We start from the raw sequence: 16451 nt of genomic DNA, 5'->3' as shown, positions 1-16451 counted from the left end.
GTGCCAATAACACTTTGCTTTTCATATACTTTTTCTAAAACAAGAAAAATTGCAGTTTTTTTTAAAAAAAACTGTTTTCAACAGGTGATGTTGTATTGAAGAAATGTTTTATGCTTCATTTATTTTTCAAAAGTCCGCAAATACAAAAAAAAATCTCGCTGTTTTTAACCATTTTTTGAATGAAAAAATATTAAGAAACACTTTCTCTTTGAGGATGGGGACATCTATGAATATTTTTTAACAACTCCAGTTTCAAAAATGAAGTATAACATTTTACATTTTAAATAGAAAGTGATTGAATGTTATCTTAGGTTCAAAACATAACTGCAGAAAAAAATCCAGACTACTTTAACTGCCCTGGCTCAGTGCTAGGGAATCCTGAGCTCTCTAACAGAGACGTAAATGTCTCACAAAACTACAGTTCCCAGACTTCCCTAGCATTGAGCTAGTTAAAGCGGTTGCTGGATTATTTCTGCAGTGTGTTTTGGACCATACTTGAAAAAATACAAATTTAAAAGGACCCAGAATTTTATCCCTAATATGCTTTAAAAATACAAGAAGTTCCTTACATCAATGAACTTTGGGGGGGGGGGATATGTCTCATCTGAAATGGTACCATCCACTCTATCACATCATTCCACTGCTTGTTGAGACCACTAAATAAGCCTACATTAAATGATACTAAATAAAGACTAATATTAGATTTATATTATATGCAGTAGCATCACTTTTGGGCATCTCTTTAGGGTCACTTCATAAAAAATAAAAATAGTTCCCATTTCCTTAAGATTTTTGTTAAAAAAGCACAAGCTAATTATTTGTTCTTATATCTATATAAAAGGTATAAGAGCTTTAGTATTGTTTCTCTGTCTATATAATCAGTGACATTTAAAAAGAAAATCATTTTACAAGCAAGAAGCACGATATCTGTTTAAGAAAAGGAAAAGAAATTATTCCAGTAAAACGCATTAAACCAGTTGTTATTTCCACTTAGAGAAAATCCACTAAATGAAAGGAAACTTGATAAAAAATACTTATGTAAATCTCAAAGAATTGGTGGGTATCCTTTAATAGGGACTTATAATTGGATTTCATTCTCATGACCTTTAGTTTGTCTTGCCATTAAGGCTATGATCAATATTTTTGGTCATAATAGAGGAAAATGTGTTCCTTGGGCAACTGTGCATAGTAGCATGTATTGTTGGCAACCATTTGCATGACTTATTTTTGAAGTAAAAACACAATTTAAAATGAGCATTTAGGTGGTTTTCTTTGTCATTACTTGATATCCCAAGTAGTGTAATGAACTTAGATTTTAATATTTAAGTGAAGGCAATTTTTGCATGCTTAAAAAGCAATTATAATATACAATGTTCAGCTTGGTGCACAGGAAAAAATTAACATGGAGTAAGGGATTGCCCTTAGACTTTTCAAAGAAATGTGAAACAGCCTGAAGGAATTTTTGGTTTTTATTTGAAAAAGTGACCAGGATTCAAAGTGTTACTTTACACATACCAGTGAAAGCATGACTTTTCTTTTTTTAAGCAGCACATCATATGCTTTTGAAAAACTTATCTTCAGTTTCAAAAGATGCTTGAGAAACATATGTTTGTAGCTCTGATGAGAATTCAGAACTAGGTACACAGCTTTTGGAAATCATAGCTATTGAGATTTGGTTGAAAATTGTGGAACATTCCAAAGTAAATACAGCTGCTATTTGGGTAATGAATATTGTTAGACAGCCATATTGCTTTGTCATCCAAATTCCTGACCCAGTGCATTTCATAGTACTACAGCTGATCTGTGAATGCTTTGCTGTGGCAGCTTTGCCTTGCTGAAGAGAATGCTCTTTGGGAGATGATTCATAATATGTTCCAAAGTTAGTGTAGTTCAGCTGTTGCTGTGAAATATTTTCAGCTGAAATCGTGAACGTATAAACCCTTAAAAATTACTAGCAAATCACAGGATTCTTGAAATTTCACAAATTTCTGGGTTTCAAAATGTGGGACAATAGTATCAAATGCATTAAAAGTTAACTGTTACATTGGGTAAGTGCAATTGAGGTCAGTCTGTAGTGTTTACAAATGCATTCATCACATGCTTTGTTAAATATTCACAAATATAATATAGAACCTGGGCTTCCATTTCAGTTTTGATAATTCAGCTTATAATATTTACTGTCTTTTATACCTAATAAATAATTTAATAATTATGATATATTAGTATATTTAATTGCATATATTACAAATGATGACATACAATTTAATGTTTAAAATTTAGTATTTTCATTTTAGATCATTTTTTAAAATTAAAATATTCAACTTGTAAACTAAAAATGTGTTTTAGAATAGTAGTTTCAATTTACATTGTGTTTTCATTTGACTGTAATATTTCTTTTTCTTTTTGTTGTAATCTGTTGTCTGCTTTGTCTGTTTCATGTCCAGGGGTCTAAGGTCAGTATATCTGCTACAAGTTTCAGTTCTTAGCTTTTTGGAAGTTATTTTATTTTTTGTTCATTTTTCACTTTTTCAGTTTTCTTTCAGAATGAAGTGAATAATGCACTATAAAAATGTTTGTTTGTAATATTATAACATGATTACTGTATATTGGGCTAAAACTAGAGATAGCATGTCCAAAAATGTGGCACATGCATCACATAATATGGGGCTACCTACTGTCCATTCTGAATCTCCAATGTGATTCTTCCTACAAGTTATGTGTTTCTTGAATCCTGCAGGGCAGTGCTACTCAGAGTGGTGGCCCATGCACCAGCAATGGTCCTTAAGCTATTGGTTGCCTGTCCGTTGAAAACTTCCAGAAGAGAAAGAAGTTGTTGTAGTGAATGAGAACAAATATGATGCTGATCCCTGACACATTTGGGGGGAAATCCCTGCTGGCCCACCACATCAAATAACTTAAGAAGCACTGCTGTAGGGCATTTCCACATAATAAAGTAGTAGTTCTATACATATACATTCAGTAAACTAAAGGAAGTCCTCTTTCATGATTAACTATGGGACAAATAATATGAAGAAAATGTTATCAAGCAAACACTTTGGCTTGGATTATATAGTGGATAAAACTAAATAACAATAAGTTCATGAATCTGGAAGACTTTAACTTGTGTTATGGTTGGCATGCCTATTTATGCTACGGACAACCAAAATTCTTAAAGACTTTAAACACCATTTCATCTGCAGGTCAATAATAAACAATTGGGAAAGAATTAAAACATTATTCTATAGAGGAATCCCAGGCTAGCTATCACCCCAAGAAGCTTTCTATGGGAGAAGTAGTAAGGGTAACAGTTGGTTAAGATACAAGAATTTAGTAAAATAGAATTAGCAAAACCATTATGAATTAAAGCCAGTGGAAGAAATACTGTATATACTTGACTATAAGTCAATCTCATGTATGTCGAGGGCAAGTTTTGGGGCCAAAATTATGGATTTTGCTATGACCCATGGATAAGTTGAAGGTAAAATTCAGGGGCACATAGCAAACGATGTAAAGGATGAAGCAAAGCAAAACAATGTCAAAGAGCTTACAAAATTCCAGCAGACATAACTCTTTGTGCTTACTCTTAAGACTGGATGGATAAGAGAGTAGAGTTGGTCGGTGCTTCACATATTATATTGCTTTTCATCAGGAGATGATTCCTTCTTTTAAATAAGAATTAAGATACAGTACTTACATTGACCCATAGATAAGTCAAATCAGGTTTTTTGGGGTCAATTTTTTGACCTAAATTTCTAGACTTATACATGCGTATATACAATAGATGACATTGAAATTAAAAAAAAAAAACAACCCACTGATAGCTATATAAACAACTAACAGAGAGATTTAAATTGGACTATAAGCAGGATGGGTTTGAATGTGGACAAAATGAATTAGATAAAGTCCTGGAAAGAAGTGATGAAAAATTAACATCAAAATTATACAAGATTCTGATAGAAAAGAAATTAGAACAAAGTGCAATAAAGTAAACAATGATTAATGGGCTAAGGATATAGAAAGAGAACTGGATTTACATAGTTGGCACCAAATAAGAAAAAAGATTCGCAAATTTACAAAATGTCAAAATATTAAGGGGAAAAAAATGAAAATAGAATTCTGTTGTCATTTAACTCCAGTTAAGATTGATAAGATGTACAAAACTGGACGAAATAACTGCTGAAAATGTGAAAAGAATATAGGCTCTTGGTTTCATCTATGATGGAAATGCCCTCCAGCAAAAACAATTCTGGAAAAATATTCATGGCGCAATCTGTGAAATTTTAAAAGTAAAACGTCATATGATACCTGAGGTGTACTTACCTAATATGGTTAATAAGTTATCCAATGTGCAAGGGGCAGTTGGAGGCAATTATTATATATGGTCTCTGCAGTGAGGATAATTTATGCCACAAAACTGGAAAGGACCCCCTCTGACCTAGACGTTTGGTTAATAAAAATGTTAGAGGTTATAGAGATGTATAAGTAGACACAAGTGATAAATGGGAAGTCATTGGAAAAAGTTGAGAAAGAATGGGAAACCCTAATAGAATATTGTAAAAGCAAATAGACTGGAATAAATAAAGAAGGAAAGACAAATATGTGATTATATATGTGCATATAAGCATAGAGAAAGTGAAGGAAAGGGTGGAGGGGAAATAAGTAAACATGCTTGCAAGTAGAAATGTTCATATTAAATAATTTATTTGTTATCTCAAGGAAATTAAAGAAAATATCTGTATATTGAAGCTAATAATAATAATGATAATAATAATAGTTTTTATTTATATATATATCCCGCCTCTCCCTACGGATCGAGGCGAGTGTACAACAACAGATTTAAAATTACAAGTCAGTTAAAATACAATTCTCTTAGCATAAAATCTTAAAAGCAACATCAACAAACCTATACTGGTACAATATCAACATGTTTCCCATACATGCTCCGAATGAAGTGTCGTCATAAAGCTGTTATAGCAGATCAGGGGGATAGGCTCACCGGAAGAGATCCGTTTTGAGTGCCTTCTTAAAGACATCTAAACCGTCCTAAAGCTGGTTTGAAATGGGTCCAGATAATAGGTTTCATCCAAAACAGCTTGGAGTTGGAGGGTGACCACCCTCTCAATCACTTTGCCCAAGAACGGTAACAGGGAGACCGGTCTATAATTATTTCTTATTAGGGAACCTAAAGAGGTTTTTTTTAATAGCGGTTTAACTATCGCTTGTTTCAATTCTGATGGGAATATTCTCTCTTTAAGGGATGTGTTAATTATGAGATGTAAAAAAGTTTTCATCACATCCCCCCCCCCCCCGAATAGTCAACCACGATGGGCAAGGATCGAGAGAACACGTCATCCTCCTTACATTTCCAAGGAATTTGTCCACTTATCAAAATGATCCAGTATAACTGAGTCCATGGAGTCACTGGGCACCTTTCTTACTGATTCTTTTACAATGTCCATGTCCAAATCAGCCTTTATCTGAGAGATTTTATCCGCGAAAATATCATTAAAAGCATCACAGCAGGCTCTAGATGGTTCTAATAATGGGTTCAGAGTGGGAGGCAGTTGGGTTAGCTCTTTAACCACCCTGAATACCCTAGACATGTATAAACACATAAAAAGGAACAGAAGTGGATTAGAATAAAACCCAAGTCTGCACAAGACAGAGAGACTACAGGAAGCCAAAAAGTCTGAGTAAAATACTATTAAAATTTATTTTAGTGACTTCTTGTATATATGTAATATGTAATATTACTGTAACATGTACAATATGTCAAAGTGAAACTGAAGAGATCTATATTTGCTGTAACTTGGCAATAAAAATAAAGATTAAAAAATGTTAAAAGTTAAGATAAACTAGTTGTAACTATTGACAGTTAGCTGAACTGGAAAAGACTAATATCAGTTTTTATATTGTTAATGCAAGGCATGGTTGATGTAACATAGTAGACCAAAAAAGGGGACAAAATGATTTTGCAAAGAAAGCTTTCCTCAAAAAGCCCGCATAATTTCTGAATGCAAAAATTATCTGTATGAATGCAGGGGCAAACCACATATATGTGGGTTGATCCATAGTGGTAAAAGGTCAAGGCAAGAGTCCAAACTGTAGATAGGGATCATATCTATAAATAGTGTATGCATCCACTGACTGCCTGTGCTCATATAGCTAAAGTGATCCTACACACATACACAGGAAATACCAAAGGGGTTTTTTTTTTTTTTTTTTTTGAGAAAGTGCAGCCATATAAAAGAAAAATATGAGGGGGAAAAACTGAAAGAATTAATATCTCCAATATTATTATTATTATGCTTTATTTATATAGCGCTGTAGATTTACACAGCGCTGTACATACTGTACAAACAATAAAATAGATAAAGTAAACCTGCCCATGGCATACAATCTAAGAAATAATAGCATAATACATATAAATAATACATAACAATACAGGAAAGGGTAAATTAAAGTAAAGCAGGCAACAAATTAAAAACATCAAAAAATAAGTAATAATCACATAATGCCTAAGAACACTTATCTGAACAGGATGCTCTTCAACACAGTTTTGAAACTGTCCATGAAATCTTACCTTTGTCAATCTTTACTGTGTTATAAAACACTTTTTTTTTCTCCACCTGGAAGACAAGCAATGATGCTCTGTATCTTACTGTGTTCTGCTACACTTAAACAGTGCCTAACCTTGTTCTTCACACAGTGCAGTTGCCACAGGAGTAGAAGCATCTACCCTCTCTCAGTTTACATGAAATGTAAAGCGTTTGCTTATTTTTTACTCAGTCATATTGACTGTAGTTTGATAGGCTACATTATTATCATGTTTCCTACACAATCCCTGATTGGTTGGGATCATAGAGGGATAAAATATACCTGACCACAACATACCTACACCCACATACAGGCAGAGTGATGCAGCAGTGGAGTAAGAAAAAGAGTAAAAATAAAAATGAAAAATGTTATTCTGGGAGATGGGCTTAAAGAGGGCTCTTTCCTTTCTTTTACCTTTGGGAATTTTTAAAAGGTTAAAAAAAAGTTTCAGCTCTAGTTAATATGTGAAACTAGGCTTGTACATAAATTAATTACTTTATTGGTCAGAAATTGGAACAATTCACTGTCATGTTTTAGTGGCTATAACCCTGTTGATGAGTGTAATGTATTGGCAGCAGTGGTGTGGCAATGGGTAAAATATGCCAGTGCTAGTGTCCATCTCTGCCAGAAGGGAAAACTGCCTTAGCATTCCCCAGTCTGTTCAGTAGCCTACAGGACAGCTTTCTTTGGTGATAGAGATAGCTTTTTCTGCTGTGCCCCCTTCCACTGTCACTGCACACTACTCCAAAACTACTTTACACTGGTGTAACAGAACATTACATTAATGTAAGACAGCAAGAGGTTTCCAGACAGTGTTTGTAAGTTTTCTATGAAAATGAATCTTGCTGCATGGTGTTGTGGTTTGAATGTTGAACTATGACTCGGTTCAAACCCCCACTTGGTAGTGATCTTAGGCAATTCACATTCTCTTAGCTTCAGAGAAGAGCAAAGATGAACCCCCTCTGAACAAATCTTGCCAAGAAAACCTCATGCTACAATCACTTTAAGGTTGCCATGAGTGAGAAATGTACATAGTAACAAACTTAATTTTAAATTTGTTAAAGTTAATGTTTACTTAAGAAATGTAAGATGTAATGGGGTTGAATATAATTTATTTCAATTTGATTATAACAGGGATGTACAAAGTGCAACACACTGGCTGCATATGCCCTTCCCCCAGCTCTTTATGTGGCTCCTATTGTCCCCCATAGGTCAAAACCCAGGGTCTTGCAGAGGTTATTTGCTCGAGAATGCTCCCAGATGCACTCCAGGGGTGTGTGAACATTAAAAAATGTTTCTCCTGAAATACTCCCAAATGTCCACTAGACGGCAAGGGACGGATTTCCACCACATCGTGCTACCTTCATGGGCCAATTTAGACCCAGGAATGGTCTTTTTTAAAAACAGAAAATAAACCAGAAATCATTTCCACTCACTTCCTGTTGTCAAAATCTCATCTCCTGAGCTTTAAATGGCCCAGGAAGGCCCAAAACATATCTCCCAAAGAACATTTGGGGGAGGGGAGAATTTGATTTTGTATTGCGGGAGAAGATGCAGTGTGGTGTGGCCCTCCTAGACCCCCTAGCCTACCACAGTTGCACACCCCTGGATTACCCCCGAATGTAAGGTTGATACAGTGTCATTTTGTGTGTGTATGTGTGTGTACGAATCTTAGCATAAATCCTTATATGGATTGCTCTTAGGTTTATGGTAGGTATATAGTGAATCTAATGTATTTTTGCTGATACAATTCCAATATAACTTTTGGCATTGGTGACATGTCACTTTTTAAAATGATCATATGAAGAAGGCTTGATTTTGCAATTACACTCATACAGGCAGGATTTGCACAAATGTCTTAGGAAAATTTCAGTGCCAAATAATTCTGTTGCAATTTCACATGCACTTGTTCATTTTGAATTAATTTGAAAAGTCATTGCATGAAATGTGTGTGTGTATGTGAGCTATATGAATTCAGAGTCTTGTGACATCTAAAAGACTATCAAATGTATTACATCCTACAGCTCCATGCATTAGCACCCACTTTGTTAGGCACGTAAGAGCTGTCGTAGCCTAAATGCCAGACTGTATAGTCAGTTATGGCATTACAAAGAACGTTTCTGCCAGTGTACCTCAGAGGCAGAACCAAGTCTTTGTCCTATATTTGGGGGAGGGTCTTTATTGATAGTATTCTGCTCTCATTTCCGCAATAATGCAGAAAAATACAGTAGATCTTTGAGAACTTTTTAGCCTCCAGTATTGCGGTATTCAATGTCGATTGCTTACGTGGACACCAAATTGTGAACCCTTTCTCTCCAGTCCCACACACCCATATGAATTTAGTCTGTTGGCATGGTATCAATTTACTTTCTCACATAGGAATGTTATGCTACCAAATAAATAGCATGCAATTATGAGTTCATATCTACTCATTGTCATTACTATATTGTTACTATTCAGTTTCTTTGCAGTTTCATCACAGCCAACCTGCATAAAGGAAATCAGTGAAAATTTGTGCATTCATGCATTCAAATGTATGATACTTTTAGAGTTCTAATGCAGTGACTTTCTTTTCAAGACTGAATTGGAGAATATTGAAGTAACTCAGGGTATGTCAGCAGAGACAGCAGTGACTTTCCTCAGCCGCCTGATGGCTATGGTTGATGTACTAGTATTTGCCAGCTCACTAAATTTTAGTGAAATTGAAGCTGAAAAAAACATGTCTTCTGGAGGCTTAATGCGACAGTGCCTAAGGCTTGGTAAGTTTGCATGGAACAGCTCAGTGCATTAAATAATTACTTACAGATCAATGAAATGAGGCCACAATGAAAAAAACACATGTGGAATCTGACCTGGTTTTGACTGTGATGAAATAACTTTGTCACATATTCCCCTTAACATGCTAATGTTCAGAAATACAGTCTAAAATGAAAATCTAGATATAAATATTTTCAACAAGCACAATTGTTTCTAAAACCAGTAGTAGTTCTGATGTGGAATGTACTGTTTTTATCTAGAGATTTGCTTCTGTTAAGGATTTTTTTTTTCTGTAATGCCCCACTTTTAGGAATGTTTTTTTTTCCCCATAAACCCCCAAAAGAGAGGCCAGGAATTGCTGAGAATATTTGCTTATTTCCAAACCATCATTAATTGTCTAGTGGCAATTAACAGTCATTTGTTTAACACTGTTAATCTCTGTTGCACAATAATTCATTTCTTATATCATTTTTAATCACTAAACTGCATATGATAAAAGAATAAACATTTAACTTGGTAGCAGGGCTGGATGATAGAAAGCAAGTTTTATTCTAATGCATGTTTAAAAGTTGAACCATTTTAATTTGCATTGAAAGAAAGATAAGTGTTATGCATTAAGAGATATAAAGATTCCACAGTTGTTAGAAGGAAATCTTGATTATAGCTTAGTCATCAATGCAGGACAAATATGTTGGGCTATTGATGGACTCTTTGTTCCAGCAAAAGAATAACAGGTACATAAATAAGGTTGGTTTTTTTTAAAGGTCCTGACAGCAAATCAAACAATCCTTTTTACATAGTTTTCTACCAACACTCCCACAATATACTATTTAACAAACAAAAAAACAAAAAAACACCAGTATAACTGTTCAACTTAGGTAGAAAATAGTTTCTTGGCTATATTGTTTTAATTTTTAATTATACAGTGAAAATTCTTTCTTTTTTGGAGTGAATTTATTTTTAGCTGTGAGGTATAATGCAATCAAAGAGTAATGATGACATCTAAAAGAACTTGCACAATCTCAAATTTTTGCAAACTTAGATCTGTTTTATGCATACATATTCAATAGATTTTTACTCAGCCACTCGGCTGAAACACTCTTAAATGTTATGATGGATATGTTCCATATCACCATGCTCTTATGCCAACACTTTGGCATTTACTCCTTATGTTCTTTCTCTGTCCATAATAAGCTAGACCACTGGACCATCTGGCATAGCACTAGGCACTCTAGAATTGGGACTGGAACCAGCTCTTCAAAGTGCCCAGAAAAGGGCCATTTCTGGGCTTCTAAATATTGCAAGGATTGACTCTCAGACAGAGTGACCAGAAGTCCTACTTTTCCCAGACATGCCCTAAATTTCAGGCTTATGTCCAGGCACTCAAAACGGATCTCTTCCGGCGGTCTTATCCATTAGACTCCATATAAGAGCTTATGATGATGTTCCACTCTCAACTATGATTATTGGCTACTGATGAACTGTTTTTTTTAGAGAACTAATAGGAATGTGGTAAATTCAGTATTAGTGTTTTATCAATTGTATTTGTACTATTGTATTATTTTATTGATGTAATCCTGCCTTGATCCTTGGGAGAGGCGGGAAATATAAACATCATCATCATCATCATCATTATTATTATTATTATTATTATTATGGTATTTTAACAAAGGTAAGTTCATCAGAAAAATATGATTGCGTACATAAAATTTAAGCTAATTGAAATTAATTTATATAATAGCGTTTTAGCTTTTATTTGGGAATGTCCTGAATTTTTCTTGCATGTCCTATATTTTGGCTGTGTTTTGTCATACAATTCTATATTTTGGCTGTGTCTTGTCATAGAATCATAGAGTTGGAAGAGACCACAAGGGCCATCCAGTCTAACCCCCTCCTATGCAGGAATATACAATCAAAACACTCCTGGCAGAAGGGCATCCAGCTTCTGTTTGAAAATCTCCAAAGAAGGAGACTTCACCACACTCCAAGGAAGTGTGTGCCACTGTCCTCCTTTGCTGTTTTAACATCTGGTCACCCTGCTCTCTGAACTTTTGTATCCAAAATAAATGTTGCAGCACTAATTACTGGCCTTTGAATTGCACATAAAATTCTAGAAATTGTAAAGACATGGAGGGAGGGCATAACATGGCTTGGCAGGGCATAACAGTATTCTTTTTGATACATTTTGATACTAAGCACACAAGATTGAGAGAGGTGTATCCTTACTTCGACTTGATCATAAATAGGCACCAAAATAGAAGTATACTTTTAAATACTTATTGTGGAAGAACACAGGTGTTATGATTTAGTATAATTTCATGGTGCTTTTTTCATTTTATTAATGTACAAATATTGAGTTAGTCTAATTTTTTGTTTTGTTTTTTAGTATGTTGTGTTGCTGTGAGGAACTGTTTGGAGTGTCGACAAAGGCAGAGAGAGAGAGTAAACAAATCATCATTAATCAGTGGTAAAACTCAGGAGACCCTTCAGGGCATAAGTGCAACTACTGCTGCTAAGGTAAAATATTATTTCCTGTCCATTTCTTCTGTACACTGGCAGATTATATATTAATGATAATTGCAGTGTTATTCAATAATGATGATTTGTTACTCTGGATTATACTTTTATACAAATGTATACCAGTCCTGAAAAATAGCAAGATCAAGACTCAACCAATGCAAATGAGAAATCTCCCAGGGTCAGGGGTTTCCCAGCAGACAATAAGCACTAATCAATCAGACATTAATCCTCCTTTGCATACTCTCCCACCCTGAGGCCTGCCATTAGCAACAGAACAATACACATGCAAAACACTCCTGCCTTTCCAGGTCACACAATATATATACCCAACTCCTTTCCAGGCAAGCATTTTCTGAAGATGCCAGCCATAGATGCTGGTGAAACTTCAGGAAGAAACTCTTCTAGAACATGGCCACATAGCCTGAAAAACCCACAAAAAACTATGTTAATTTGACTGTTTCCTGTTCTCAGACTTACAATCTAAAAAGACACAAAGCACAAGGAAAAGAGGATGGCAGTATATGAGGGAGTTAAGTCCAGCAATTGTTTCCTCTCTTTTTCATCAGATTAATATAATGTAACGCAATATATATCACATTAAAATTTTTATATCATGTTAAAAATCTTAAAGAGATATTTTGAGTGTGCAGATTTCTGAAGCTGTATAATTGTTATGTGTTTAGACTCCACTAGAAAATGTTCCTGGCAATTTATCTCCAATTAAAGACCCTGATAGGCTTCTCCAGGATGTTGATATTAATCGCCTGCGAGCAGTTGTATTTCGTGATGTGGTGAGTACTGTTCTGTTACTCAAAATATTAATGTGTGTGTTTTGTGTCTCAATATACACTGAAAAATCAAGGATACTTGTCATTCTGCTATGTATATTTTTATTTTAAAATAATTATTATGCCATATTTATGTTTGCTTAGAATGCCTTTCATGCGTTTTGAAATTCAGCATGCATAAACACTTGATCACAATTAGTGAGGTCAAGAATTTTATATAGATGATTTTTGGTGGGGGGGGGAATTCTCATGCTGGAAATTTGACTTGCTGTTTAATCTGTTAATATAGCTTTATTAAGCTCTCCTTTAATCTATTAAACTACACCGTGAATCTATCTTTAAAATTAGAATTAAGGCTGAGCTGATCTTCCTTGAGAATATTTGTCTCATAATTGTGTCCTGAAATGAATGTGAGATTCAGGGGGAAAATATTTAAAAGACTTTGTGGGGCTTACTTCTGTGCTCCTGGTAGATTCCTCTTGGTTCTTCTAGATGTGGTTTAGAGCACATGAATGAAATATACATGCTAATAAGGGGTGTGGTGAACCTGGCCAGTACCATGTCTTAGGCAAATTGGAATCAGTAACAATTTTAACACACAACTCTCTACAAGGAGAATTTTATTGACAACACATCAATCAAGAACAATAATTGCATCGGGGAATAGCAAATACTATGGTGAAGCTTTCTAAGTGGCAAATAGTACATGCCAAGTGCCAACACATAGCTAACAAAATACAGGTTTTAGAGATGACAGAAGTTATCTCTCCTTGGTCCTGTTGGACCTTTCTGGGGAGAAGCCAGGGAGTATGGACATTCCTGGCTAGAACAGTGTAAAGCAGTGGTTCCAATATCTTTTATCGTTTACATCTACATGTGGATGTCATGGCTCCCCCCCAACTCGACATAGTATATTAATTTTGTTTGTTTGTTTGTTTAGTGTGCATATTTTTATTTGTGATTTGTACTGTGCTGGGAACAATGAAGTGACTAGGATGGTAGTTACACAAAGCTTGGATGAAGTAACATTTGGAAGACAACTCTGTGATGGTGGAGAATAAGATGAGGCTTACTCTAGAAAAATATGGAGATGCTCTTGGTCAGTAGAAACTGAACTGGAAAAAGGTAGAAGTCGTGTTTTAGACTGGACTGTACATTTCCACCATATCAAATGAGCTAAGGAGGCTCGTGTGCTTCTGCACCTGACCTTGCTCCTGAATACTCAGCTCATGGCTGTGACTATGATCAAGAATGCTTTTACACAGATTCAACTGATCCACCAGTTACATCCCTTACTAAGTAAAAACTGATCTAGCAAGTATTACATCTACCTGGTTACATCCAGATTGGAAATGACAGAATTGTGACAAATATATTTTATCATATTTAATTTATTTAATTATATTCAATTGTCTTTCCTACAGGACGACAGCAAACAGGCACAATTTTTAGCACTGGCTGTAGTTTACTTCATATCTGTATTAATGGTTTCCAAGTATCGAGATATACTTGAACCACAACGAGAAACTGCAAGGTCTGGAAGCCAGGCAGGTAGAAATATCAGGCAAGAAATAAATTCACCAACAAGTACAGGTACCTCTGTTTTTCAGTTTATGTTTCAGTTAATTTTTGAAGCTACAGATGTTTGAGTAAAGAAATAAGATACAAATTTAACTAACACTTGTTAACCCTCATGACTTTCTAGTGTTTTATTTTAAATTAGATTCACTGAAAATATTGGTTATGTTTCTGTTCATTTTCATTATTCTGATTTTGGACTTGGATTACTGGACATAAGCTGTCAAAGGTTCTATTGGCTGCAGATATGGGGCCTTCCTATACTGTTGCTTCTCTCCACCAAGGCAAGCTAATCATTTTCCAATCCTTTTTGGATTTGAATTCAGCTCATAAGTGTTACGATTCTTATCAGTTTCTCCATCACTTTGTCAGGCTAGTGTTTTTTCACCAGAGAGACCAAACCACAATATAGAGCATACACATAGCATTTACAAAGTCCCAGGTTCAGTATTTGGTATCTTCATTTGAAACAAAGAGAAGTGGGAAAGGGGTCATACAACAGGACATGGGAATAACCTTTGTCTACAGCCCTGGAGAGCCTCTGCCTTTGAAGTGGAAAATATAGAACTAGATTGGCAGAACCAGATGGGAATAAGAAAGCTTCTGTTCACTGAAATCTAAAGCAGAGTTTAGCACAGATACAGTAGAGTACCTGTTTCTTTTCACAAGTGATAGGTAATGATGTACATGCACTGTGTCAATTGAATCTTAATTATTTTCAAGACATAACCAGAGCTGTGAAAATTTCCTTGTCCTCATCTGACCACCTCTCTATCCAACTCAGCTATTGAACTCAGCAAATCATTATGCACAAATAGGGGTATCACTCCTGTCTAGCTGCTAGTATTGGGTTGCACATACAGTATGGACTATATTCAGCATTCCCAGCATAGGATAGCCATTAGATAGCAGTAAAATAGGATATCTAAGATGAAGGATATGAAAATCATCTTGACCCTATGCTGAGTACATATTTGTCCCAGTACTATTAATCCAAATGAAGTACAGTGAGCCTGCGCCGTATGTGGGCTCACTATAGCCGGCTTCAAGCTTACGCGGAAGCTGCCGTGAAAATGGGCAAATGGCGCACGTGCACGGCCACGCAACATGCATGAGCCCCATTATATCTAATGGGGCTCAAGCATACACGCTTTTTGCCTTATGCGGGGAGGGGGGTCCGGAATGGATACCCTGCGTAAGGCAAGGGCAGACTGTAGTATGTTATCAGGAAGCTTCTGTAAACTATAAAATATCCTGTCCAGTTTGCTAAATACCAGTTGACTTCCACAGACATGAGTTTTTCTGTTGACTGTGACTCCATCATGGGAGTGGTGGTAGTAGTAGCAGTAGTAGTAATATTGCCCAAAATTATAGTCGGTAACATCTGATAGACTGTGAAACTGAAGATGATGATGATGTAGTAGTAGTAGTAGAAGAAAATAAGATTTTGCATTTTAGGGCCCTGTGAAGCTAGCTGGATTTTCATTGCTGGAAAATCTAATGCCTTTGTTAGTGAGGTAATGGCATTTGAGAGTCTTATTCTGTGAATAAGTGTGGAAAGGTTTTTAGAATCTACTTTAAATCATATGATTGGAATATATTCGTAAAGATTTTGGAAAGAATACAAAAACTATGAAGGTAATGGCTTCCAAATCTATATCATGAAGTCCTTAAACTATTTCAGTGTTAGCTTTAAAAATGGCAGAGATGTGCGGTATCTCCATCTTCTTTGTTTTCTATGACAGTCTGTAATAGTCAGAGGTGAAACCAAGCTATCTTAACACTGACTTCCATCATATTTTCTTTTGCTTTCATTTGGCATTTATTAAAACCTTTTTAAGATAAGGGTTGTACTTACTTTCTTTGTAATGTTATGCAATCATTATTTCAGTTTTCAATACCATCAAACGGGTTGCATGTATAGAAAAATATTCACTTGATTGCTAGAAGAACCAATATAATGAAAACCGCATTTATGTGTCTTAACATGTTTTTTGATGTTCTTATGGTAAGGCAAATAATACTTTCTCTGTGGTCTGAAAATTAAAATATCTATAGAAAGGCATTGATTGCAAGTTCTAGAATCCTTGATTGTCAGTCGTGAATTTCTATGACTAGATCTATGAAAATCTAAAATATAGTAACTCAGTTTTATAGTTACTCTATTTCATAGTTTCTTGGATATGCTATTTTTTTTAATTTGATGGTTTA

At 35.1% G+C, this 16451-nt stretch overlaps 1 protein-coding gene across 4 annotated transcripts in view; it reads left to right on the top strand.

Moving 5' to 3' along the window:
* Positions 1–16451, top strand: part of NBEA (neurobeachin) — a 559686-nt gene that overhangs the window by 143527 nt on the left and 399708 nt on the right. For all 4 annotated transcript variants that reach the window (XM_089512505.1, XM_089512504.1, XM_089512507.1 and 1 more), the window contains exons 25-28: positions 9176–9356; positions 11741–11871; positions 12558–12665; positions 14087–14255. In XM_089512505.1, the coding sequence (XP_089368631.1) occupies positions 9176–9356; positions 11741–11871; positions 12558–12665; positions 14087–14255 (589 nt within the window). The remainder of the gene's footprint in view (positions 1–9175; positions 9357–11740; positions 11872–12557; positions 12666–14086; positions 14256–16451) is intronic.

The sequence above is a fragment of the Sceloporus occidentalis genome, unplaced genomic scaffold, assembly GCF_023333645.1.
Source record: "Sceloporus occidentalis isolate IW3139 unplaced genomic scaffold, rSceOcc1.0.p SCAF_2, whole genome shotgun sequence".
Classification (NCBI taxonomy): domain Eukaryota; kingdom Metazoa; phylum Chordata; class Lepidosauria; order Squamata; family Phrynosomatidae; genus Sceloporus; species Sceloporus occidentalis.
This window is presented reverse-complemented; position numbering and strand designations above follow the sequence as displayed.